The sequence below is a fragment of the Oculina patagonica genome, chromosome 8 (assembly GCF_052425735.1).
Source record: "Oculina patagonica isolate OP01 chromosome 8, crgOcupat, whole genome shotgun sequence".
In the NCBI taxonomy this organism is placed as follows: Eukaryota; Metazoa; Cnidaria; class Anthozoa; order Scleractinia; family Oculinidae; genus Oculina; species Oculina patagonica.
The window spans coordinates 3,951,838-3,976,876 of NC_135765.1; the positions used below are offsets into that span (position 1 = coordinate 3,951,838).

The following is a 25,039-nucleotide window of genomic DNA, read 5'->3' on the forward strand; positions in this document are numbered from 1 at the left end:
AATGGTTTACAGACTTCGAATCGACGGGTAGCCATTTACTGGGAAAAATTTTTTTCCCGCGTTTCGAGCGAACTCGAGTTCCGGTAGACTGCTTTAATCGACCATTACTAATAGTGTATGATATATCAGCTCCCGAGGCGATAAAGAAACGTTTTCGTGATGAAATGAGAACCGAAATGCTGCGTTCCAAGATTTAATATATCTCTGTTATGATTTATTTGCATGACCTCCAAGGGAATCTAGAAAAAAAGTTGACAGAACTTGTACCTTAGGAAACATTTTTCACATTCCAAATACTTAAGACGTATTCCCACGGGATAAGATTGTAAACATAGCACAGCTCCAAATCCTTTGGTAAGTGTACTTTGCGAAAGAGCCTCTTGCACGTAAAAAGCCACAAAAAATTAGCATTGACTAAGGAGAAAGGAATTTTTTTGGTAACACGTTCTACCGGTAAAAGCCCTCATTTTCCGGCAGAAATTCCACAGTTATTCTCGAAGGAACCGAACACCCTATGCCATGTTTGACACAGTCAAAACATCGTTAAAAGTTACCACAAAGATTCTGTAGTACAAGCTTGATTCAATGAACTTTATTGGCATTTAACAACCTCTGAATAGATTCATTTTTAATCTCGAGTTACCGAGCTTTGTCACTTTGGAAATAAATGAAATACAAACATCATTTACAATGTGGGTATATGATACAAGAGTTAAATCTTTTTCCCACAACAAAATACAAATCATTTACACCTTTTAACTTTTCTCTTCTTATATATTTATAGATATTTATAAATTCAAGGCACTTTCACAAGTGATATAAACAAATGTGTGAGCGTATGCACACCATATACATAATAATATGAAAAAAATATATTTAAGAAAATTTTAGAAGTCTATGGAACATGTGGACGACTCTCTTTGCCTTTTTCTTGTCGTCGAGTTTTTACGGTGAATACTATTCGGTTTTGGATCATCTTTCTTCTTTTCCGTCGAGGTCGGCGATGTGACGAGCAAAAATTCCAGATATGGCTGCGATAGGATAATTGCAGCCTGGATCGACAAGACACGCTCCTGGTTTTTCAGCGCGTCGAATAAATCCCAGTATACACTATGTTCCCACAAATGCTTCGTGAAGCAGACTTTGCTTTTATATAACTTTCCTGCAAAGAAAATAAGAAAAACGGCCGGCGCGATCAGACAAATTTCCTCGTACCTTCCTACTACGATATTAACTTGTCGACGATTTTGAAATAAAATAAAATATGGAAAAATAATAAATAATAATATAAAGGGTAAGAAAGCAGTTAAAACAAATCGTACAGGGCTCTCGGTTTGATTAATGCGTGGTTTGAAATCGGTTTGATGCTCGGAAAGCGGAAAATTATAACCCAATAAGAAAAAAGTTCCGGGATGAGTCATTTGAAAGCGAAACACGAGGCGTCTCACATGACACGAACCGTGAAATTGCTACAAAATTTGTACGAAAATTGTCACACGTCTTCAAGATAATAAATGCCCAAAAAACCATCTCAGATCATAGTTAAACATCTTTTTAAACAATCTTCGAGCAACAAAATTACATTTTCTTTGAAACATTTCCTAAAATACAGGTCTCGACACAAAATCCTCATAACTCCAGGTCATTTGTTTGCCCAGCTAAATAATTAGTACGGCGCGTAGTAAAAATTGAAAAAAAATTCTTAAAATTACAATTTCTCACTAAAAGAAAGAAAAATACCACAAAAATCCGATGATGTGCACAAGCTACTAGGCTGGCGTAAATAAAGCTTGCTTTAAGCGAAGAACGTAAAAAAATTCGGAATTATCGTTGGCTACACATGTAAACACCGCAGTCGCATTTGAATGAAGATTTTATTTAGCGGCGGCGAAAGTGCGATTTACTCCGTTTACGGCCCCAAAAAAACAACAGTAAAAACACAACGGGAAAAAAAATGTGCTTACCACAAATGGAGCAGTTAATATCGTTGCCTTCGATGGAATCATACTCGCGCAAAACCTCGATAACTCCTTCGAGCTCCAGAGTTCGCTGGTGTGGTGTTGTAGCCGAACTCCACTGGTTCGGAAATCTTGCTTTTTTACGGCGACCGCCGGCTTCAACAGACTCCAAAACCTCCCTGCTATCTATGGTAGACTCTGGCATATTCTCGCATCAACAGTGGTTAAGGAAAAACGCTCAAAATACAACGAATTGTAACACAACTACGACGTGGTGGGTGGGACGCAACGAAAAATTTTTTTCCAGCTTTTCCACGAGGTCTCAAAAATACGAGCTATTTTGCATTTTGACAACAACAACAGAGTAGCGAGACGCCTCGTGATTGGTCGAGCTGAGAACAATGAAATGGAGTTGAATGGCAAACATTTCACATGTAAGCGCGGTGATTGGATCAAATGACAACCGTGGGCACGTGACTTTAGACCATGAATGGCCTTTCCCGCGAAAAAATACCGAGAAAATTGGCGCGAATAATGCCGCTCAGCATCACGGTACAATAACAATGGCTGAAAGCCTGAAAATTTTACGCGAAAAGCAAATATCTTTTTCGGGGCAACGGTTCGGCGCTTAAATCATCCTATCGCGTGAGCTTTAACAAAATATTTACGTCAGTTTGTCCTTTTGGGGAAAGGCCAATTCAAACAAAACACATTCATCCAAGATGGGATTTATGTACGTTTTAAGTTACCAGTATTGCCAACTGGTCACGAAAATAGGGGTTATCGGTTAAATACGCGAAGTGGCCGCTTCAGGTCTTGTAAAATTCTTCTAAAACGCCGCAGAAAAAAATTGGGAGCCACCGGAATCTCCTGCAGGCAGCTGATAACTTATGCTTTACCACGTTTGGGTTGTAATGTCGCTGGTTTAATTAAAAAAAAGTTGAAAAGACAAAATAAAATTCAAAACAAAAAAAATCGGATTTCGACAATGAAAAATTTTTTGACATGATTTACATTGTCGCGAGCTGGTGATTTACACGTGTGCGCGGGTAGCCGTAAAGAAAATACTCTCGTGTTTACTGAAGCCAAAAGTAACATTTATACTGTAGTATTTTGGTTTATGATGCCGTAGGATGACGTACTTTTGAAGACCAAAACAGATAAATCTGCTCCTTTCGCGTAGAATGTGCGTAAGCCGGACCCTTTGTTTGGCCTGGTGCCACCTTTATATACGTGAAGCACTTGTTGCTGAAAGAATTAAGAACAAAAGGTCGTTTCCTTACCAAAAAAAAAAGGAATTAAAAAAATCAAATTTTTTTTTTAAAAAAAAACAAGACCCGTAAATTCTCGTTTCTTTCGATTTCTTCACAATTTATGCTCTCGCGACGAAATTCGAGAACGAGCTTGATGCAGGCGCGCGTTGTAGCGAGGACTCATGCCAAAGGAACTCGTTCACTTAAAAAAATAATCCGGCAAGAATTAAAAACCTCGTGCTTTTCATTCCGAGGAAAATTTGGATGTTGGACTGTAATTTAATAATTTTCTTCTCTCGATAATTGTCCGAGGTTAAATAGATTCTCCACGGACTAAGAACTGGGTTCTGTTCGCTGAGTTGACACGCCGATTTCAAAAGTATACTGTATATACAAAGAGGCTATAAAAAATCAAAAATAAAAAAAAATACACTTGTCGACTGATATTGAGCGAAGCAGCTGGCTCGTTCAAAATTTTTTAAAATGAAACTCGGAGAGTAATGGATGCTAAGGGGTTTTTTTTTTAATAATTTTATTGTCTATGGAAGCTTGCATTGATTTGATCGCCAAAGCCGTCAAATTATTCGAGATCCTCACCGCATCCGAACCATTCATTCAAAGGAGAGAAAGAAAAAAAATTGAGACAATGCGTTTCATTTGTCAACTCGTCCTTGAAAAGCCGTTTAATGCGAACTCGTGGTCAAATTTCACCACAGGACTGGAAGAATAAAAAATAATCGTATTTCAGACAGAAACATGTCTGGCGACTAATGGACTAAACCATAGTTGGTTGATTAACATGAACTAAGTGCTTTTTAAAAACTTTCACACAAGGCAGGTGTTGGGAGATTATCCATAACAAATAATTTTCTGATCACGTCATAACTTCTTTACATTGAAGAGTGTTCTTGTCCTTCTATTTATATCGTATCGGCAGAAGACAATTTCTATGCTCTATTTACCAGGAGTAATTCGCTAGCTAGTTTCTTTATTGGGGAGGGGAGGTTTCCAAACCGCACTTCAAGTATACTGCGGTTTGTATTATATATAGAGAAACATTCTCGCCGAAGCATTGGTTATCTTTCCTTTTTTTAAAAACACACTTCAATCTCTTTTCAATTAACTACATTATCGAGAGTTTTATTCATCAAGACATCCTCTTGAACTTATATAACCAAACTGACAAAGACGCACTTCGGACAGCAAGGAAACTCGGCAAAACGAGGCACGCTTGTTTTATTCAGACCATGACAGTTGCAAATTTTTTTTCACCACCAATAAAAAAAATTAGCATTATCCATTTAACTGGAAATCAAATAACGCAGCATTCGTTTATTTTATTGTAGATATAGTTAAAATAAGGATTTATTACTTTTTTTAACTAGAAGGCCCGAAGGCAAGTTTCGTCTGATCTTGTCGAAATCAATTTACAAGTCTGAAATAGTGTGATGCACTAAACAAATTTTCCGTCAGTGACAAAGTTCGTGTACTCGTGTGGACAAGTTCTTCTTGATAAATATGACAAGTTTTATTTGCTTGAAGCGATCGCTTTAGACAGCAAAACACGGCGTGTTTTCTTTGTCTTCTTGCCTGACAAGTTTTCAGTCCTTCAATGTTAGAACATGAAAAGCTGGCCAGACAGTTTTTTTCACCAAAGAAAATAACTGCCAAAAATTAAGCGCCGTGTACACAAATTGGCAAGGAAAACTTGCTCGTATGCAATGTTCTTGATTCATTTTCTGGATTTCAAGAAAACTTTTGCATTCAAAAGCGAAAAAGAAATCAGTAAACCTCAAGGTAACCTTGACTGACCTTCCTAAAACCATTAATTCGGTGTAGTTATCTGAAAAATTTTACGGCAATTAATAGGTATTTGGATGTGCCCTGAAAATGGCCACACACAGGCGAAACAGCAACAAAACTTGTCATAAACTATATTTTAACAGTTTTAAAAACACAATTTTGATGTATAAAGTATTCTGCCCAGAATGTGTACCCAACGGCCTGTGTAAACAAAACGCCGCTTCCACAAGTGTACTAAAATGTTTTCACTCAACCTAATCGCTTTTTAAACTGTCGTAACTCTTGCTGGGGGTTCAATGAACTCTAGCTCTGAGAGGTATTGAAATATGTAGCCGAGATTTGTTACAAGATAGAAACTCGCGTATCAATACACAAACCATTCCTCTTGTTTGAAAAGAAAATAGTTTTATACATCGGATTTGGTAAAGGGGCTTTTAGATCAACAATGGCCGCGAAGACCTCGATTTGTTTTTACGGGACCGATTTCCCGCCATTTTGTGCAAACGCCCGGCCTGAAAGAAGATTTTACTTTGCAGGGGAGGGGTAAATGTCAGAAGAAGAGCTATATAAAGCGGATAAGAAATCGAAACCAAATAAATCCCTTTCAGCTTAGGAGATGACAAAGAAACACTGTTATTCAGAATAATAGATTCTTTATTCACTTATTAATTGAAATTATAAATTATTATACTTCTGCATTTTTTTCACAGCATGCCGACAGATGCCACCGAGGAAAATAAATTGACTTCGCGAGACTCACAATCTGGGCAAATTTAAGGAACTGCAGGGACGCAAGCTTATGATTCTTACTTTCAGGCACTGTGCCGTGTTTAAGATTTGCCTTCCTTCCCTAGTCTCCTCTCCTCTAAAAAAAAGGTTGTTTATATACACTTCCTATACGCCGGTTTCGGTAGGTGGAAAGCGGGGGGGAGGGGGGGAGAGAGGAAGATATAGCTTCTTAACGCTGATATGTGACCCTTGCTTGTCTGCATCAAACTTTATAAACATAAGCTTCCAAAGTGGAGAAGGTGAAAACTGAAATGCAACAACCTTTTTACCAGATGAGCGCTAAGAAAACCGTTACAAAAATGGAATTGACCTCAGAGGCTTCTCGCTGGCCACATAACATGCATTTTGGATATTAACTATTCATGATTTTAACAAACTGTCTACAAGTGCTTATACACAAAGGCATGTGTCGACGACTTACTTTAATTTGCGAACACACAGAAAGATATCAAAGTCACGTTCAAATAATTTCAGATTCACAGAATCCATGTGTCCTTCACAGAAACAATGATGTGTATTGAATAATTTATTTTGTTGATCAACAACACTCGTGTTTTTATTACACTACTTCTGGAATCGATCTGCGAAGAAATAAATCGCTTTGTACCTCCTCGAAGTACTATGGAGGTATAAAAGCCGATTAAACACAAGTTTGTTTATACTCTTAAAGTCGATGGCTTTTAAGAGCATCGCCCAAAAATAGCGTCCTTTTTTCCGCTATTGCTGACAAACACGAAAGTATTGTAGATAATTGCAAGAGCCCTCAATTCAACCGTACAACCACAAAGATGTGTATCGTGTCTTTAAAAATACAGCCTGAAGCAGTTTTTTTTTTCTACAGTATGAAATTACTAATTAAGTTTTTAATGTACATGATGTAATTTCTGCATGGACATATGTCAGTGTCCAAAATAGGAAAAAAATTACACTTGTTTGTTTTCTTGTACGAAAGATAAAATGAAAATTCCGCGGTCACAGAAGTCAAGCAGCGGGAACGAATCAAAAAGGCCGCCGCCAAAACAATATTACTTGGTCTAAGTTATTTCAAAAGGCAAAACAATTCTAAGAAAGCGCTTTTGTCCTAAATTTGCCTAAATGTGGCTTGTTTACGACACGCTTGCCGAACTAAGCATGCATCTTTTTATTCATATTTTCTTTACATTGCACATAAATGTCCAAAAATAAAAACCCGCACGAGCAAAGGAGACATTTGTCAATTTGAAAATAACTGAATACGAGTTCATGTATGCAGTAACGAACTGTCTCCCTAGATGAAAACAAGGATCACTCCGTGAAAGCTGAGTTAATGGAGGGAGACCCTGGTAAAAGTTACTTGGTTGGAACTTGAAGAAACACGAAACGCGAATATCGATTGAATTAAGCTGGATTATGTACACGAGACACTGAACCAATTTTTCTCTCAGCTGGTTTGTTGGAAAAAGTGATTAATACCCGCCAAGAATTTCTCCTACTTGCAGAGTTGGAGACAAATTCAATTAGCAAAATACCCAGTCTCATCCATTCCCGATCCCGCTGGTTAATTTTTCTCGCTCAACCATTTTAATGAAACTATTATTTTGATATTTCCCCGCTCTAGTGCAAAACCAACACACCCTCTCCCTCTAAGCTTGGAATTGTCTACTCCTCCCCACCCTCCACTTATGGCTCGGAAGACTTAACAATTGAATCAGAACTTAAATACAAGGGTCTATCCCACTAAAAACGTTTCTACTAGCACGTCTATTCAAATATTTTCAATGTTTCTTGTAAATGTAGACAACATATTCGATTCCCAGCAGAGATAATTAAGTGCAGATCACAAGTTAAAGACCGACATGAAATGAAAAACGAAAGGCCACGAACCCTGATAGATATGTGAATAACAAGAAGGCCCGGTATCGTTTCTTTTCGGAAGCTCCCCGCATGGAACATAATGTTACATCACGGCAAGAATGCTGGAAAAGTTCTCCAATTTTAATACGCACGGGATACTAAAATATTTCTTGACACGTATATGGTTACTTATTGTAACTCTTACATTTGTTTGTTTTCGCGTGCTGGATTATTTGCTTACGCAGAGCATAACTTTAAGCGGATATAGGGATTTTGCGTGAACAGAATTCTTATTGTAAAATCTTTTATGAGTTTAGTCGCCATGCAAAGACCAGCAACCAAATATTTTTTTTTCAGAAAGTGAGACGAGCGACTACAAAATAGCTTCAGAAAACTGGTTTGAATATTGAAAGCGCGAAAACAAGAATATTTGGATTACATTTGACCCCCCCCCCCCCCCCCCCAGCTATGCAAACTGTCTTAATTTTTGCTATTATACGCCTAGAGCTATCCGAACTATTGTGCTAAAAACTTTTCCCCATTTTTCTGAAAATGTGCTTTGGTTGGTCCTCGTTCTAGGAGAGGAGGCGTCAAGATTTATTTTATTAACCCCTTCACTCTTAATCAAACCTCAAAACAATTAATATAGCTCTAATTTTTAAGTCTATGAATGAAAGTCTAATACCCCTAGTGTGTGACGATTCAAATGAAACGCTATTGAGCAGCACCTTTATAGGGGTGTGAATGTCCTCACTGCGGGTCCGCATGCCAATCAGGGTCCGAGTCCGCTGACGCCTCTCTGAGTCCGAACTGCAAGGCAAGGCCGGCCGCAGAAAAGAACAGTCCGCCGTCCGCAAAGTCTCGCGTTAACCATTCGACACCCCTCTTTCATCTGGTACTAAATACTACGCTATACAGGGTAGTGACTGAGTTTGTTTCGGGATGAAACTCTAGTGTGTGACCATTCAAATGAAAGCTATTGAGCGGTAATGTTTGTATTTCAATACAGTTAGACCCCGGTAATTCGAACTCGGTTATTTCGAATTCCCCGTTATTTCGAGCCAAAAGCCATTTCTCTTGGATTTGCCCTTAAGCCATTTACTACCCAATATTTCGAACTCCCACAATTTAGAACTATTTTCTGTTTCCCTTGACGGCTCGAAATAGCAGGGTTCAACTGTATATTTTGCAACATTAAATTATGTTTTTGTTGTCGTTGTTTTTACTTTCTAATTTTAAACTCAGCCACTTCTCCGAGTGAAAAGGGTTAATCTCTTTCACGTGAAGGATATAATCCAATTCGTTCCATCACGTTTATCCATAAAAAATAGAAATCTTAAGTACAAATATTAGCATACCTTGAATTTTTTTGGATTGAACACCTTAGCTACTTATTTTAGGGAATGAAAATATATTCTACAAAACATCATGATCGAAAGAAATCAGAAGCCGTACCTTATTATATTAATATAAAATATTTAACTACTCTAATTTTTCTCGGCGTAAAAGAATATTTGTGGTTCAAATCATAGTTAATAGAGGGAAATGGTTCTGAAGCCCGGCAAAGTTCTTTGCTGTATGTTTTTGTTCGCTATTTTGGGGGTTGACCCTGCAAAAAAACCTGACAAAATACAATCGGTGGTTACGTGTGTTCATGCAACTAACCAATAGAAACATTGCGATTACATAATTCATGCATAGTGTATGAGCACAAAACAAAAGATGTGCAGGGTCGTGGACCTTCCAACATAAATCGTGGCCTCTTTGTTTGCTCCTTTGATGTTCGCCGGGCTTCCTAACCATTTCCCTCTATTAACTATGTTTAAATTTTGAGGAAAATCTCTTTGCAATATTCGTTACTTTGATGTGGCGTTTAGTGGATCATCGAAGATGCTTGGTACATCATCATCAAATATTGAAGCTTTAGGTTTCTTTTCTGTTTTCTTCTTTGCTTTGGTTACTGTCTTCTTTGGTGCTTTTTCTGCAGCTTGATCGTCTCCTTAAAAAGAAAGATTAAATATTATTTTAATATATTTATTTATGCAATACAGAGAGGCAAAGGTTCTGTGACAGGTCAATACAGCTGTCATCAGCGGTTTCAGCGTGATAAAACATGCAAACGAGGTAGAACCCAGCATGCCTCGTTTTCATGTCTTAACATATCGTACTATGTGTTGACAGGATCACTAAATTAATCCCAGGACTCGAATCGGAACCCCCTTCCAGCCCCACCTGTCAGCTTCCAAAGCTGCAATTTCTTCTCGGCAGTTACAGCTTGAGTTGGTCCCATATTGTTTCGTGTTCGCAAAAAAAAAGTCTGGAATTGGTGCGCGTTTCTGCGATCTTTCAGCGTTCGCCGTCGCGTTTCTATTTCTCATGGAGGACAGAGGGAGAAAATGAGTTCCGCCCCCAACTCTCTCCCCAGGGTTTTCTGGTGAAGGTTCTTAAAATTTTCCGGAAGCGTAACATACTTTACCGTGATTATTTACTGAGCGCTGTTGTATTGAGAGGCAAAAAAACAAACTGCAGGAGAGTAAGCAATTGGAAGACCTAGGGAAACATGTAGAAGGACATCAAATAGGAGCGAAAGGAGATGGGCAGGATTGGCGGCAGACAAAGCATTTTGAAGGAGTACAACTCCCGGCCCTATTCTCCATACGACGAAAAGGAATCGATGAAGCAATTGGACAAATACAGTGCTACGAGAATTTGGAAACACTTTTCAACAAGACGTATGGTACAACGCGTTTTTCAACGGAAAACGCTTGTTTTATCCCATCGCATAACACATCAAGCAAAAATGAAAAGGTAAACAGGAACAAGCAAGCAATAAAACAAACAAAAAACACGAAAAGTGCCCACCTCCGGCGGCAGCCTCTTCGGCAAATATGTCGTCCTTAGGAGCAGTGGTGGCCGACTTCTTCTTTTTCGTTCCTTTCGGTTTGCTTGGAATATCACTAAAGATGTCACCCGAGTCACCAAACAAGTCGTCATCCCCCAGGGGTTTTACGACCTTCCTCGGCTTCCGGGCTTCCGCTTTTTTCACTGAAAATAATTCATCATCATCGTCCTAGAAACGGGCAATAGAAAGGGTATTAGCACCTGCGATGGAGCGAGGAAGCTGTGAAGCAAGCAGGAGATGTTTTCGTTGGTTATGGGCGTGGAATAACCGGCGAACAAACTGTTTGCTTTCTCAGATTATAACTGTGACAAGAGCTTCGTCAATTTCCGTGAAGTCATTTTTTATGGATTCCTAAAGTTTAAGGACTCTGAAGACTTAAGAAAACAGATTGACGGAATTTTTTTTGGCATTTTATTAAAAAAATAACAATAATAAAAAGAAAACGCGTGTTTCTACATTTTGTGCCATGTTTGTTCCATTGGTCTATTACATTAAATTGCAGTGGTACTTCTATCCAACTCTTCTTTAATGTCGATATGAGCGGCTTACGAGATAAACGCTTTTAACTCGACTTTGGGGGCCGGGGGGGGGGGGGGGGGTAGTAAAGCAGCACATATGAAAACAGACATTCTCTCCTAAAGCGAATTATCCAAAATAATCATATAACGCAAGATCCCAAATTTTTTTTCCAACTATAAGATTTTTCCTTAGTAAATCATTACAGGTTTTCGGTTAACTCGCACTCTTCGGAAAATTTTCCAAAGATCTACGAGCATTAGTTCTAATTCTATATGAATAATTTAACAGCTTTCTTTAGACGCCTAGCAGAGTTTAAGTCAATAAATCGTACACATTTCAATTTACTATCGTATGTATACATGACATATATAAATTATATATCAGTACGTGTTTAAAAATAGCCAACATTAAGTACTTTTATCGGTATTATCAAAGACTGGCAGACACATTTAAATTTTCTTATTCAAATTAGGTCGATATGAACACATCTATTTTTAGAATTTTAAAACATCCTGTTTGCTTAATGTAAACGGTGATAATTCTGTCCATTATGTTCGCTTTGCAATAAAAAAAATTATTTACAAAGCTAAAGATGGCTTTGCACTCAAAATAATTATTTGCAAGGTTAAAAATGGCTTTGCATTAAAGATAATTATTTACAAAGGCTTGTTGGCTTAGAATTATTTTTTGGGTCAGAATTTTGTTATCAAACAACCCAATTTTTTTTCTTCGTTACGTTCCACAGAATTGAACAACTTCTTTTCCGCAAACAGTATTTAAGTTGTGTTTTCTTGTTGTAAGCATGCAAAGTTTTAGATTGTCAACAATCTTTCTGGGGGAGAAGAGCGCCGGTGTTTAAAACCACGGAAATAGTTATTGCTCGAAAAACATGCAAAGAACAATAGGCGGTAGTTTCACCTGCCCATTTACTTAAAACTATTTAATGGGTCTTTACTGCCACTTTGTTATATTGTAGGGAATTATCATTGTGGTTAAAAAAAAAATTGGGGGCAAAGCTGGCGTCAAGGTACATATAGAAAACACGCGAGGGATAAATGTGGCCACGAGCGGCCATTTTTCCCTCGCGCGTTTTTCTAGGAAAAGGTCACAGTCCAACGCATAATGCACTGCTTATCGGGTCGACAATGAGGAGTGCTCACCTACCAGGACACACTCCAGAACAGAAACAACAAAAAAGTTTTAATTTTTACGAGGTTTTCAGTTTTCAGGAAAAGTCGATTTCCTCTTTCGCTCTGCGGCTTTTCTCGTTTTCTGCAATTTTATTGTTTTTTGGATCGCCAACGACGAACAAAAAAAATTTTCAAAGACAATAAATGAACAATGGCAAAATAAATGAAATTAGTTTTGCACAGCGGAGGGAAACAAACAATGGCACGACCCTCAACGTGAGCCCACCAATAGCAGGGGGAAATAATGGCTCAAAATAGCCCAATTTCGATATATCAAAATTCAGCCTAAAACAATAGACCTCAGTACGAGGCTCCGGGGAATAAACTATAGAGTTTGTGGGGTTTATTCCCCATAGCCTCATCATAGTTTGTAATGATGTCTATTGTTTTAGGGTGAATTTTAATAGATCGAAATTGGTCTATTGGCTTTGCTTTTTAAATAAACGATACCCACACAAAAACAAAATAGCTAACCAATAATTTTCGTTACGCCAAATAATACTTCGTTTTCATTAATTTTAAACACATTTTCTCCTCATTTCGTTTGCTTGTTCTACAGCGTGTAGCCTGTGAACAGGTGGGGTGTGAGTCGACACAACGAAGTGTTTAAGTTCCTGTTCAAGAAACTCCCCAGGCCAATATACAAATTCTCCTAACTTTTCCCATACATTTTCTGACTCTTTTCTGTAAAAGTAGTTGGGAGAAGTTGATGCATGCGATTTTGTGTTGATCATTGTTGTGGAGGAGTAATCGATGGGAAATGTTTTGATATTTAAACCAATTCTGCCAACTGTTACTGTAAAAGCTGTATAGAAACCAGTATAGCGGACAATTTGTAAATTGCCATCAGGGCTGAATCGCATTTATCGTTGGACGTTCATCAGTCTGCTTCACATCCGTTACTTGGCATGTCACGCAACGCTTTTCGCCACGATGCGTGACAAACCGAGTGACGACTGCGAAGAAGTCGGATGATCATTAGAAGTAAAGATAAAAATACTCACGTCTAGAATTGAGCTGGGTTTAGTCGTGGTCTTCTTGCTGGTCTGTGGACTGGCTGTTTTCTTAGCAGCACTATCAGCGACCGATTTTATCTCTTTCTTGGCCGGTGTGCTCACTGTAAACAAATCATCATCATCTCCAAGAGGCGAGGAAAACTTCGGCTTATCTGTAGTCGCTTTTTCGCTCTCCTTCTTTTCGGGTTTACTTTCTTTCTTCGCTGTACTTGAAGCAAATAAGTCTTCGTCTAAGACATGCGCTTTTTCCTTGGCTGGAAGTTTGGTCTCGGTTTTTTCAGCTTTTGCGACTTCGGTTTTATCGGCTTTTGCAATTGTTGCCTTTGCTACATTTTTATCGTCTTTTTGTGCCGACGAGAAAAGATCGTTATTATCTAGCGGCGAGGTAATCTTGGATTCCGCAGCTTTGCTGGGCGTTTTCTCCAAACTTGTCTCAAGTTTTTTCTCGACCTTTTTATCGCTAACTGTAGAAAATATGTCATCTGCAGGGGATTCAGCAGTGAATAAGCTCGCAGCCGTGTCTTTTCCGACTAACGGTTCTGTTGTCTTAGTTTTAGTTTCATCCTTTGCTTTACTAACAGAAAATAGATCGTCGTTATCAGCAGTTGAAGGCTTAATAATTGAAGGCTCCTTTTTGTTCGTTTTCTCGCTCGAATCTCCAAATAAATCCGAATCATCGCTAAAAAGCTCATTAGCTTTGGAAACTTTCGGCTTTGAAGCAGAAGCTGAAAAAAGGCCTCCTTTCAAGGGATCATCCACGTCCTCTTCTTTAGTAACCTTTGAAGAACTAGAACTCGCGAAACCGAAGAACTCATCACTCATATCAGAGTCTCTAGTTTCAGTTCTCGGGGGCCGTTGGCCAGAATCCACCTCACTCCTTTCCAGTCCCTCCTGAGTGGGAAATCCTCCCCAGGACACCCGAGCGCTTGCGTCATCAGTTGTCGTCGATCCAAAGAGAGTGACGTCACTAGCACTGCTCGTTGCAGCCGCTGCCCGGCGTGCTTGACGTGTTGGAGGGCGCCGTTTCACTTGGACTCTAGCGCGATCCTGGGAAAGCCAAAAAAAGATGAGTTGATCACAGCGGAAACAACAACAATTTAAGAAGTTACGACAGAATCCGCCAGGACTTTGATTATTGATTGTACAAAATTATGTAACAAAATTATTTACATCTTAGAGCAGTTTTCAATTGAGTGTCGTAAAACCAAAAGCAAAGTAATTAGCTGTAATTACTCTGGCCAATCACAAAGGACACAGACAATCCAGTGAATACAGACATTTCAGTGAACCAATCAAAACTCGAAGCAAATACACGTAGCCGGCACGAAGCGCGGGAAAACGTGCGCGAGCGAGACACGATTGGTTTTGGTTTTAGTTCTGATTGGCTGAGAAAGTGGCGCGAGATTAATAAACCAATCACTAAGCGTAGTAATGCAAAACCAAAGCAAACGCAAATTACTTTCGACACTCAAGTGAAACCGCTTTATTCCAAACTTTTGTTTTACTGTTTCAAATATCCTATCAAAAGAAATCACTATCTAACAACACCAAACATCGAAAACAAATTTCGAAGTTCCACTGAATTCCACTAAATCGCCTTGAAAGAGTTTTTACAAAATAGCTACAAGTGAGATTTTACCTAAAGCTTGTGAACTTTGAAATTAATTTTCTCAGGCTCTGATAAAAAAAATTGTTGTTGGTGTTATCACGGATAAATTCTCTAGCTTTTAAAAAGGGTGAAAAATAACTCACTAGGATTTAAATTATACTGGTTCTCGATTTTTATCCAACTAAAATTAATATTACTCGCTTCCTGGTGGATTTCGTCTTAATACTTTTAACTTCAAGAAAACCTGAAGAAATATTTCCACTGTACCTTGTTGGCACTCTCTAGGGTGGTGACCTTAGCAGGCTCATCGAACGAGGCCACAGTGGGCGCGGCCTCCTTCTTGGGTGGGGTCGCTCCTGGTCTCAACATGGCGGGATTGAACGCAAGTGATTTCTGACAACAACAAATAACACTTAGGTTCGGTACAAGGCAAAACGTTTCATTAGTAGTGCCTAGTGAATTTAGTCCGTCTCACGTTCGCAAGTTTAAAATTATGGTTATGTAAAAAAGGAAATTCGACCAGTACCACATGAAAGTACTGCTCAATAGCTTTCATTTGAATGGTCACACACTAGGGTTTCATCCTCAGACGTATAAGCAAGCAACGCCTCATACAGCATTATAAACAGTACCACATGAAAGTACTAGTCAACTCAATAGCATTCGTCCAGAAAGGTTCACGAATCAACTATCCCACACTTGTTTTACTGGTTCTGCAGTTCTTGTTTCCTGCAAGATGATTTTTGTGAAAGCGCAGTACACAAACCTTCGGCTGTAGAACACAGACAGACATATCTACATACCTGTAACTTCTCAATTCCTGACCCAGGCTTCACCGGTGACGTTCTAGGACTGACGCTTGGGGGAACTGGGGAAGACGCTGGCTTGGGTACGGGAAGTGGAACTGACAGCTAAAATAAACGGCAAGTACGCAAAACATAAACGACATTACATAGCGGTTTCATACAATTAAAAAATAATAATCGCTACAAATCACTGTATGATACGTATAACGCAGGGTGGATTAACCATTCAAAACTAAACGCTCAAATGATATTGATTGCGTTCGTTTCTTGAATATTTGTATCAAGTCCGAGAATTGTGAGGCGCGGTGGCCTAATGGTTAGTGTGCTGTACTCTGGATCGGGCCGTCGGGCTTGAGCTCTGGTCGGGGTCACTGTGTTGTGTTCTTGGGCAAGACACTTTACTCTCACATTGCCTCTCTCCATTCAGGCGCAAGAATAGGTACTGAGAACTGTTAGCTGTTAGGTTCTTTAGGACAAGCTACTTTAATTCGAAGTTTACCTCTGGTTTAGATTCTTCTACGGCTTTGACTTTAGGTTTTGAAGCAAATAAGTCGTCTTCGTCATCATCAACTCCTCCTAAAGGATCTACAGTGAATTGAGAATAAAAGAAAAAAAGCCCCTTAAACACTCATAGCTCAATCATAAGTCAGTTTTGTCATTCTCGATTCCTATCTTTCCTATCTTGCAGCTCGTGCGAGGTTTGACGTTTGAAGTGTTGTAGTTACAAACTTTTATTTCTACTAAGCACGCTTTTACGAGTGAGGTGAACTGCATTAAAGGGACTATCTCACGGATTTACCAGATTTTTGAACCGCCAAAATTTCAATTTGTGTCGCAGGAAACCTAAAAATAACAGACCATTTTTTTTATTAAAAATTGCCATATTAGAGCACTGAAACTGTTAACGAGCATCTTTGGCTGCGGATGACTCGGATAGAAACAGATTGCAATTTGAAAAAGTAAGGCTACCGTTCTCAAGTTGTTTGCGCGCGTCTTCAAAAAAATCGATATTCAGTTCATAGCCGTAGCTTGTTTCTATCCGCAAATTAAGGTTATATCGTCCTTTAGATGATCAAAGACAACGTTTTTATGGGTTAAGTTGCCTACCACTAATTCATGTTTAGAACAGTTTAGACCAAAAATCTGCGAAATCCCCGTGACACTACTGCTTTATCAGATATGACCTGTAACTAACAGGTGGAAAACTGTACAACTCCTAAATTGCGTACATTGCCGGACTTCCATTTCAGAATTTATAGTAAACGTGTTGTATAACATATTTCACAGGCTTGTGTAACTGAATTGTCAGACCCTCACCTTTTGGTTTGGCAGGAATGCGAGCTTTAGCAGCTGCCGCTGAAGATGGCGGTGACTTGCTGGCGCCAAAGAGGTCCACACCTCCAAACATGGACACGGCTCCAGCAGGCTTCTTTGGTTTAACTGGTTCGACAGGCTTAGCAGGTTCGACAGGCTTAGCAGGTTCGACAGGCTTAACAGGTTCTTCAGGTTCAACCTTCACGTCTGGTTTAGAGGTGACTGCGGGTTTGACTGGTTTAGCTGGGAACAAAATGTTAATTTAAAATGTCTGCTTACCTAACAGTGAGTATACTATCGTATATAAGAATCAGGACGAGAACGTTCTACTTCTACGATATTTTAGGGGTCGATCTCAACCTTCATAACTCTTTAAGTGTTTGTTTTCGCGTGGTTTTCAAACTCGTTCATTTCTAACCAATCAAAGCGAAGATTTTTCAAGCTTCGCGAATTTTTCCCGCGCTCGGTAGTGGTTAAGTGTTTTCCTGCGCTTGCAACCGGCCAGTTTTGACTGGTTTATTACGCTACAGTTGTCTACTGTGACTGGACCCATTGAAACAAATCTCTCTAACGAGAAATCTTTGGTCTCTTTCGAGCGTGGATTGTTTGTAGTCCTTGCAGCAATCATCGTGACGGTAATTAACAAATCAGCACTTTAAGCAAAATTTCAACCAGTGACCAGCGCGGGAAAACTTGCGTTACCCATTTACGTTTGGCACCCGATTGGCTGAGACACAACAACTACACTCTGATTGGTTAGAAAATGATACGCGCGTTTTTATTAACCAATTGTAGAGTCTAGTCAAGACAAAAATAAAGCCAACTTTGTAAGTCTTAAGAACATCGCGCCGAAATGTGGTTTTACTCTTACCTACAGGTGGTTTGCTCGGTGCTGAGAACAGATCATCTTCTGTCGAGTCACCAAACAACGCTGTGCTTGGTTTAGCCTTGGCAGGCGGGGCGACAGGTTTTATTGTCTTTGGTTTGGGAGAGAATAATTCCTCTTCTTCTTCCTTTTCATTATCAAACAGATCTGCTCCTTTCTTGGCTTCAGTTGGTTTGTCTGTTTAAATAAAAAAATATTCAGCGAAGTGAAAATGAAATGTAATCCTCTCGAGCATTGATAAAGAGAGCTGTTGGTAAACTACGTGACTCTTTGGGTCCTAAACTGAACAGTATCCATTTTCCCCACAAGATGTCAGTAGGTAGCAGAAAATGAACAAATTCTCCCAACTAATGCTGTAAGATTTCAATGGAGACGAGTAGGGAAAGTTTACATGCTGACATCATGGCTTAAAAATGCCGATGACAAACGGACACAAACTTTCTTCAAAAGAGAAACAGCTCAAATTTCTACAACTTCTCCCAGAAGGACGAGAAAGAAGTTAGTAACTCAGTGACACAAGCCCCTTAGGAAAAAAAGACGCGAGTTCTCGCAACATAATTTGCCCGGGGGGGTTGCAAAACCAGCTGAAAATGGTCTGGTATAGGGTAAGGGTTTCAGAGTCCCAGCGGCACACCCCCACCCAAAAATATACAGGGTGCCCCCTCCCCCCGGTATTTTGAACCTATGACCCGATGCATACCGGTCGGATGCTGTACCAATGAGCTACATGAGACTTGTGAGAGCTAGGCCGTATAACTAGGTTCATATGTGACAAACTTTGCTCTTACTGCTAGGATTATTTTTGTCAATGACTGTGAATGCGTGGATAGAAACGATGCGTATATTAAGCTTGGTGGAAATACGACAGTCAGAGACACAAACTGCTCTTATTCATTTCATCCTATATCGCTAACGGCAGGCTGCCGGCTTATTTTACCGGTTGAAAGAGAACTTTAATCCGGCCGAAATTTAACATGAAAACAAAGACTTAGGTAAACTTTTAGAGCTGTCAAGACCAGAAAAGCCTGCTGGGCTTGTTAAAGGGCCGGCTTAGTGTTTTCTTAGCTAAAGCCTACCTTCTTCTTTCTTTACAGGTTCTGTCTTCTCTACATCACTCTTCTCTTCAGTAAACGACGGCTTCTTTCCTGCAAACAAGTCAACCCCACCAAACATGGACACTCCTCCAACTGGTTTCCTCGGCTTAGGACTCTCTGCTATCTCCTCCTTCTTCTCCTCGACCTTTGGCTCTTCCACAGATTTACTGCCAAACAAGTCCTCTTCCTCGTCACTGAAGAGACTTGGTTTAGGCGCTGCTGATGTTTGTTTAGGTTTCGGTTTGCTGACCTGGCCACCATCTTTAGAATCACGTGACAGGGCAGCCTGTGATACGGCCGCTGACAAAGGTGACACGGGCTCAAATGACTTCTGTGGAGACTGAAAACAATACGATCACATCTTTTATATAGTTTTCTCACTTTTATTGACTGCTTACAAAGCATACAAAATTTGAATTTTTTACCTGAGGTGGTGAGGCAGCAAAAATATCCTCCGCTGCGCCTCCGAACATGCTTTCGTCATCATCATCAGCATCAAATAGGGATTTCATCTTTGACGAACTCCTTGCTTTTGTTTCTGCCTGCAGAAGAAATCAACACAATAAAATACCCCAAAGCAGAACAGCATGCCTTCAAATGAAATATCATACTTATAAAATTCAGATACTAAACCTCCCTGAAATCTCCCGCCCCCTCCACAAATCTTAGACACAAAAATCCTACCAAAAAGTACCCTAAAAAGCATTCTATACGTCGTAGATAATCCTCTTTTGGTGAGAAAATAATGTGGATTTTACTGTTTACAACCCAATCAAAAACCGCTCAAACGTCAACAAGATGCACAGTCATGCGCTCAAAAGGTCTTTGATTGGCTGAAAGGTTTGGTAATTGGTAAACCAACAAAAAGATATCAGAAAGTTGCCAACGTCAGCAAAAAAGTTCAATAGTGTAGCAGCTCTGGTCCTCCAATGTAACAGTTACTGTTGTTTTGGGGGAAAGTTCATGTGGTTTGTTCTATTGTTCTCTCAAAGCGTCATGAACCACTCTTGTGAGACCATGCAAGAGCTACTACCTCACCCAAAGTTTAGACCAGTTAACAGTTAACTGTTCTAAATTAGATCCTTAAAACATTTTTTTTCTTCACATCATACTTTTCTGTTCTCTTTGGGTGTGGCGTTAGGAGATGGAGCGGGTTTAGGTGAAGGAGAGTTAAACATGTCATCGTCATCATCAAAAAGGCCTGAAGACTTTTTGCTGGCTGCTTTGGCTTCCTACATTAAGAGATAAAAAAGTTGACTTTATTGACGTCTGGAAATACATGTCTTTAAAAAGTTGGCTCTTGTGACTATCACTAAGGTCTTAGCAGCGAAACTAGAAAAGACACAAATGGAAAATGATTTTCCAATGTCACCAACATATCAACCTAATTTTTGTGGGATATGCTGCACTTTTACATACGTATAGAGAAACATTTCAGCTATCACATTCTGTGCATTGTCAGTGATTTCAATGATGGGTAGTTCAAAGGTTAACCTGCTTTGGGACTCTTGTCATGATCAACATGAATGAGAGGGTAAAGTGAAAAGTAATTAAAAGTGAACAGTTTCCATACCTTAATTTCTTCTTTAGGTTTTTCTTTGGTTGGTTCTTTCTTGGCTGGAGCACTGTAAGGTGAACAGACACTGAATGAATCATGGGTGAAGGTTAAGTCTGTGGTCAAGCCTAATGGGCTATCAGGCTGGAGCTTATCTTGGTTTTTATAGCACTGAACAACTAGGAGTATTTCTACTCCCCTGTGGATGGGATGCTAGTCCATCCACAGGGTTACCCCGTGCATTAAATTTGCTGGTACCCATTTATACACCTTGGTGGAGAGAGGCACTATGAAAGTAAAAAACCTTGCCCAAGAACACAACGCAGTGGCCCAGCCAGGGCTCAAACCTAGACCACTCAATCTGGACTCAATCTGGACCAATTCATCACCCCTTTGGCCTCTATGCTTCCCTCTCATGGACAAGGGTAAAGCACCAAAGAGGTCAAAATAAAACCACAAAGGAACAAGGATGAGATGGATTAGAAAATGTTCTCATGCCGAACTTGAACAAAATTCACACCATGTGATTTACTCTTTCAACAAACCCAGTACCTGTTTGTTTTTGAAGCTGCAGGAGCAGCAAAGAAATCATCTTCTTCATCTTGCTCATCATCATCAAACAGGCTGATTGTCGTCTTTGTTTTCGGTCTTGACTTCACCTCATCTTTTGGCTGTGGCTTTGCAGCAGGAGCACCAAACAACCCTCCCCCATCTTCCTCATCTTCATCACTGAACAGTCCTCCCCCTGATTTCAGTTTGCTTGGCTGTGAGGCAGGGGGAGGCTTTACTTCAGCTTTCTTGGGTGGTGGGGCAGCCTTAGTCTCCTTGAACAGGCCAGTATCATCTTTCTGTGGATCAAAGAGAGATCAAGAACTTTAAGTTGGTATCTTAGTCATGCTAACCTAGGTACACAAAACTCTCTTATTGCATGGTCATCTCCCCACCCCACCCCCTGGAGGGACATCTCAGAATTCACTAAACAATTCCACTCTGATGACATGGGTGAACAGATATTCTCAACGGTCAAAGACGCTTACCACCGTTTGCACTGATACACGACTTCAGAAATCAAAACTCTCCTGGAGACATTTCCAACATTTCCATCAATCAAAGTTTGAAGGGGTTTCCAACAACATTTTGACCGAATGTTTCTTTGCTGTGTAATAAGTTAAATTTGACCAAGTTTCTATTGTCTTCTGTTTGCATTAAAATTCATTTATCGTCAGTTAAACTTCATGATCACTCGTACGAAACGTCATTTCAAACTTTGATTGACAGAAGTCTTGGAAACGTTCCTGCGGTGTTCCTGAAGTCGGGTATCAATGCAAATGGTGGGAACAGGTCTCCATAAAGCTATGTCAACAGTACAGGATAATGCCTCCTCTCTTTGAAGAATTAATCTCATCTGTAAAAATAATCTATTCATAAACATAATGAAAAACAAACAATCAACATAAGTTATCACCTCTTCTTCATCCTCAGTTTTCTTGCCTATCAGCAGAGGTGGTGGTGAACTACCAAACATCGACACAGCACCGGCAGGCAGCTAAAGTAAACAGAAAGCAACATTAAGTCACCGGATTGTGATTTAAACATTTCTTCCAATTGCATAAGGTACTGTGCAGTGATCTAATGGTTAGTACATTGGTTGTAAACCAGATCAAGGTTCTATTTCAAGCCTGACTAAAGACCTACTGATGTGTTCCTGAGTACAATACTTTACTCCTACATTACGCAAAATGGCCATTACAGACACCGAACTCTCCTTAACTGCATAAAATAAGATATCAAGTCTGTAGTTAAGAGAATTTTTCTGTTGGACAAACCTTTTTCTTGGGTGGAGCCTGAACAGGTTCCTTTGCTGCTGGCTTTCCACTGAACAAATCACCTTCCTCTTCATCTTCATCCTCACCACCAAACAGGTCAACCTTATTTGCTGATGGTTTGGCTTTTGTTGTCTCTGTTTAAATTTAGAATACCGTAATGATTCGATTTAGCGCCCGGGGCGCTTATTTACTTTTGGCACCGCGAGGGAGGGCGCTTATTCGGGACAGGGCGCTTATTTAATTTTTTGAGAAACAGCCAAATGTATCTAACAATACAGAAACTGTTACAGTTAGAAATTGTTAAAAGTTCAGTTACTTTTAAAATAATTGTTCATTTTAGTAGTAAATATATACATGAACTGTACGGTGAACGGTCAGGAGCTTATCTAGTTGACGTCAATGACTTCAGTAGTGCCAGTTATCCACAATAGGGGCACTTATTAGAATTGGGGTGCTTATAAGAATGGGGACGCTAATTAGAATGGGGGCGCTTATTGGAATAGGGGCGCTTATTTACAAAAACACATTCGAAGGGGGGCGCTTATTCGGAAGGGGGCGCTTATTGGAAGGAGGGCGCTAAATCGAATCATTACGGTATAGGTACAAAATCAGTGTGACTGCAAAACAGTTGGGGGCTAATATATTTGTTATCACTTCAAGAACTAAATCTAAAATACAAGGCCATAGGCTTATATTTGGCATAGATTGGTGGGGAGCGAGAGGAAGCAAGCTTGTTATTGGAGGGCTTTTATATTAGAAACTTGAAATTTGGGGACATATTTCAGGTGGGTTGGTAGTGGCCAGGGAGGGCTGAGTGAAGGGCCTTCATTAGAAGTATACAATAAGGCCCACAATACACAAAGAAAACTATCTATAAATAAAGATTGTTATTATTGTTTTTGTTGTAACTGTAGCTAAGCCTAGGTCATGCATTGCACTACATGCCGATGAACTAACCAAATTCCAAAGAGAACTTTTTTTATTATCTTTTGGGCGTCAATGACATACCTTGTACTACTGGAGCAGGGGATGGTTTAGTCTTTGTACCACTGAACAGATCATCTTCATCTTCACCATCAAACAATCCACCCCCACCCCCTCCTGTCTTGGGTTTAGCTTTTGTCACAGACTCCTGGCTGTCTCGGCGTTTAGTTATACTGCTTGTGAAGTCCTTTGTGAGAAATAATAAATTTGACCAGAAAGTCATGAGTTAAAATACTTGTAAAAACATAGTACTAGTTGTAAATAAAGATGGTAAATTACTAATATTTTAGCTTTTTTAAAGTACTAGTTTTGGCTGCCAATTCATACATCGCACACAAATCAAATGAAGTAGAACACATGAAAGAACAATGGTTATCAAGTTCATGATACTGTATTTATTTGATTAAACGCCGCAGTGTTTATTGAATTTTTTGTTATTCGAGTGCACGTTTATTTTACGGCAGCGTTTATTTAAAATTTAATTTATTTCTTGCTAACAATGGTATGGTAACTGAACATTTGAATTTTCAAAAACAGATAAATGTTTTCTTGCTTGTTAATTTTTCAATATCTTCAATGTTTGTGACCTATCAAGTTGCAACAAATGTACTGTTACCCTAGGCAATTTATGGTATATTGCCTCCTATGCGCGACATGTAATAAATCTGCTACTAAGGTTAATTTGTATTTGCAGAGAAAATTAGCGTAACTTCTTACCTCTTGAGTTGGTGAGCCAAACAAGCCAGAATCTGAAAGATAATATATCCGTTATTGTTGTTATAAATTGTTATTTGTTATCCATTATTACTTGTAGGCATTTGTGGCTAATTGCTCCACGGGATTTTGGTCACTTTGGTGTTGACACGCGCATGACACATTCGCATGGTGAGACAAAAGAGACACGATTTAACACGGAACAACCGTGTCAAGTTAATCCCTCATTAATTTTTTTTTTGTTTTTTAGAACACGATAAAAACAAAGGACTAGACAATCGTCCGTATCAGTACTCGAAAACAAAAGCTATCGTGCAAATAAAGCACGCTTACCGTGCGAAAAACACACGAATACTGTGTCAACGCACACTTACCGTGCGAAGGATGAGATATAACACATTAAATGTGCGAAGAGAGAAGTATAAGTCAGGGACTACCATAGAACGCTTTCTCGACTCGTCAGAGGATTTACTGACAATGGACATCTTGTGAAATCTAATATCTGACGGGGGATCTCGATCAATTCGGACTGGGAGAGCACACAAAAAATGGTGTCGATCGTCCTTGTGTTTAGTTGTGTTACTACGCTCAAGTGACAGGTGGCACATCGATCGAACCCTATAAGTAGGTCAATGAAACTTGCTGTCATGGACCAATTATAACACGCGCCCGAACTCGCATTTCAGTAGTGTTGTTCGAAAGAACTACAACACCAGCCTCAGGAAAAAAAGTGTCCTCAAGTCTTGGGCGAATAGGGCGTTTAAAATAGATCTACCATATTTCTCCTTACTACAATTGAAGATGTATTATTTATCAAGTTCTTAAGATTCACTTAAATCCGCAGGTTCATTGCACATCGCACTCACGGCAAATCTGATCTGACTGGAATTTAAATAATCACTTCTATCGGCATTTTGAATTTGATTTCCTCAAAAAGTAATGTTATGAGACATTCAGCTATGTTGAAACTAAACACAATGAAAAGATA

The 25,039-nt window shown here is 39.4% G+C and overlaps 3 protein-coding genes across 6 annotated transcripts in view; 1 reads left to right on the forward strand and 2 right to left on the reverse strand.

The window, feature by feature from the left end:
* Window positions 1-25,039, forward strand: part of LOC144663400 (E3 ubiquitin-protein ligase TRIM45-like) — a 173,183-nt gene that overhangs the window by 26,348 nt on the left and 121,796 nt on the right. The gene's annotated exons all lie outside the window — the stretch shown is intronic.
* On the reverse strand, window positions 571-2,555 carry LOC144662885 (uncharacterized). Its single transcript, XM_078523816.1, has 2 exons — window positions 1,965-2,555; window positions 571-1,162 (listed from the first exon to the last, which is right to left on the reverse strand). Exons 1-2 carry the CDS (start codon window positions 2,161-2,163, stop codon window positions 888-890), a joined length of 474 nt encoding a protein of 157 aa, XP_078379942.1. The 5' UTR covers window positions 2,164-2,555; the 3' UTR covers window positions 571-887.
* Window positions 8,527-25,039, reverse strand: part of LOC144663365 (uncharacterized) — a 28,798-nt gene continuing 12,285 nt past the window's right edge. For 3 of the 4 annotated variants that reach the window (XM_078524276.1, XM_078524275.1, XM_078524278.1), the window contains exons 15-31: window positions 24,055-24,086; window positions 23,362-23,524; window positions 22,354-22,487; window positions 21,993-22,073; window positions 21,080-21,375; window positions 20,546-20,597; window positions 20,085-20,204; window positions 19,398-19,514; window positions 18,955-19,312; window positions 17,864-18,055; window positions 16,996-17,235; window positions 16,178-16,263; window positions 15,676-15,783; window positions 15,140-15,265; window positions 13,252-14,310; window positions 10,499-10,706; window positions 8,527-9,635 (exon numbers count right to left, since the gene is read on the reverse strand). In XM_078524276.1, coding sequence (XP_078380402.1) covers window positions 9,493-9,635; window positions 10,499-10,706; window positions 13,252-14,310; window positions 15,140-15,265; window positions 15,676-15,783; window positions 16,178-16,263; window positions 16,996-17,235; window positions 17,864-18,055; window positions 18,955-19,312; window positions 19,398-19,514; window positions 20,085-20,204; window positions 20,546-20,597; window positions 21,080-21,375; window positions 21,993-22,073; window positions 22,354-22,487; window positions 23,362-23,524; window positions 24,055-24,086 — 3,515 coding nt within the window. In that variant the 3' untranslated portion in view covers window positions 8,527-9,492. The remainder of the gene's footprint in view (window positions 9,636-10,498; window positions 10,707-13,251; window positions 14,311-15,139; window positions 15,266-15,675; window positions 15,784-16,177; window positions 16,264-16,995; window positions 17,236-17,863; window positions 18,056-18,954; window positions 19,313-19,397; window positions 19,515-20,084; window positions 20,205-20,545; window positions 20,598-21,079; window positions 21,376-21,992; window positions 22,074-22,353; window positions 22,488-23,361; window positions 23,525-24,054; window positions 24,087-25,039) is intronic. The other variant, XM_078524277.1, reaches the window with a different exon arrangement.

What these genes read in the sequence shown, in the direction of transcription:
- LOC144662885 (XM_078523816.1), bottom strand. Translation starts at nt 2,163, where the DNA reads ATGCCAGAGTCTACCATAGATAGCAGGGAGGTTTTGGAGTCTGTTGAA. An exon ending in TATTAACTGCTCCATTTGTG is followed by an intron (nt 1,163 to 1,964) that starts GTAAGCACATTT and finishes TTTTCTTTGCAG; the next exon opens with GAAAGTTATATAAAAGCAAA.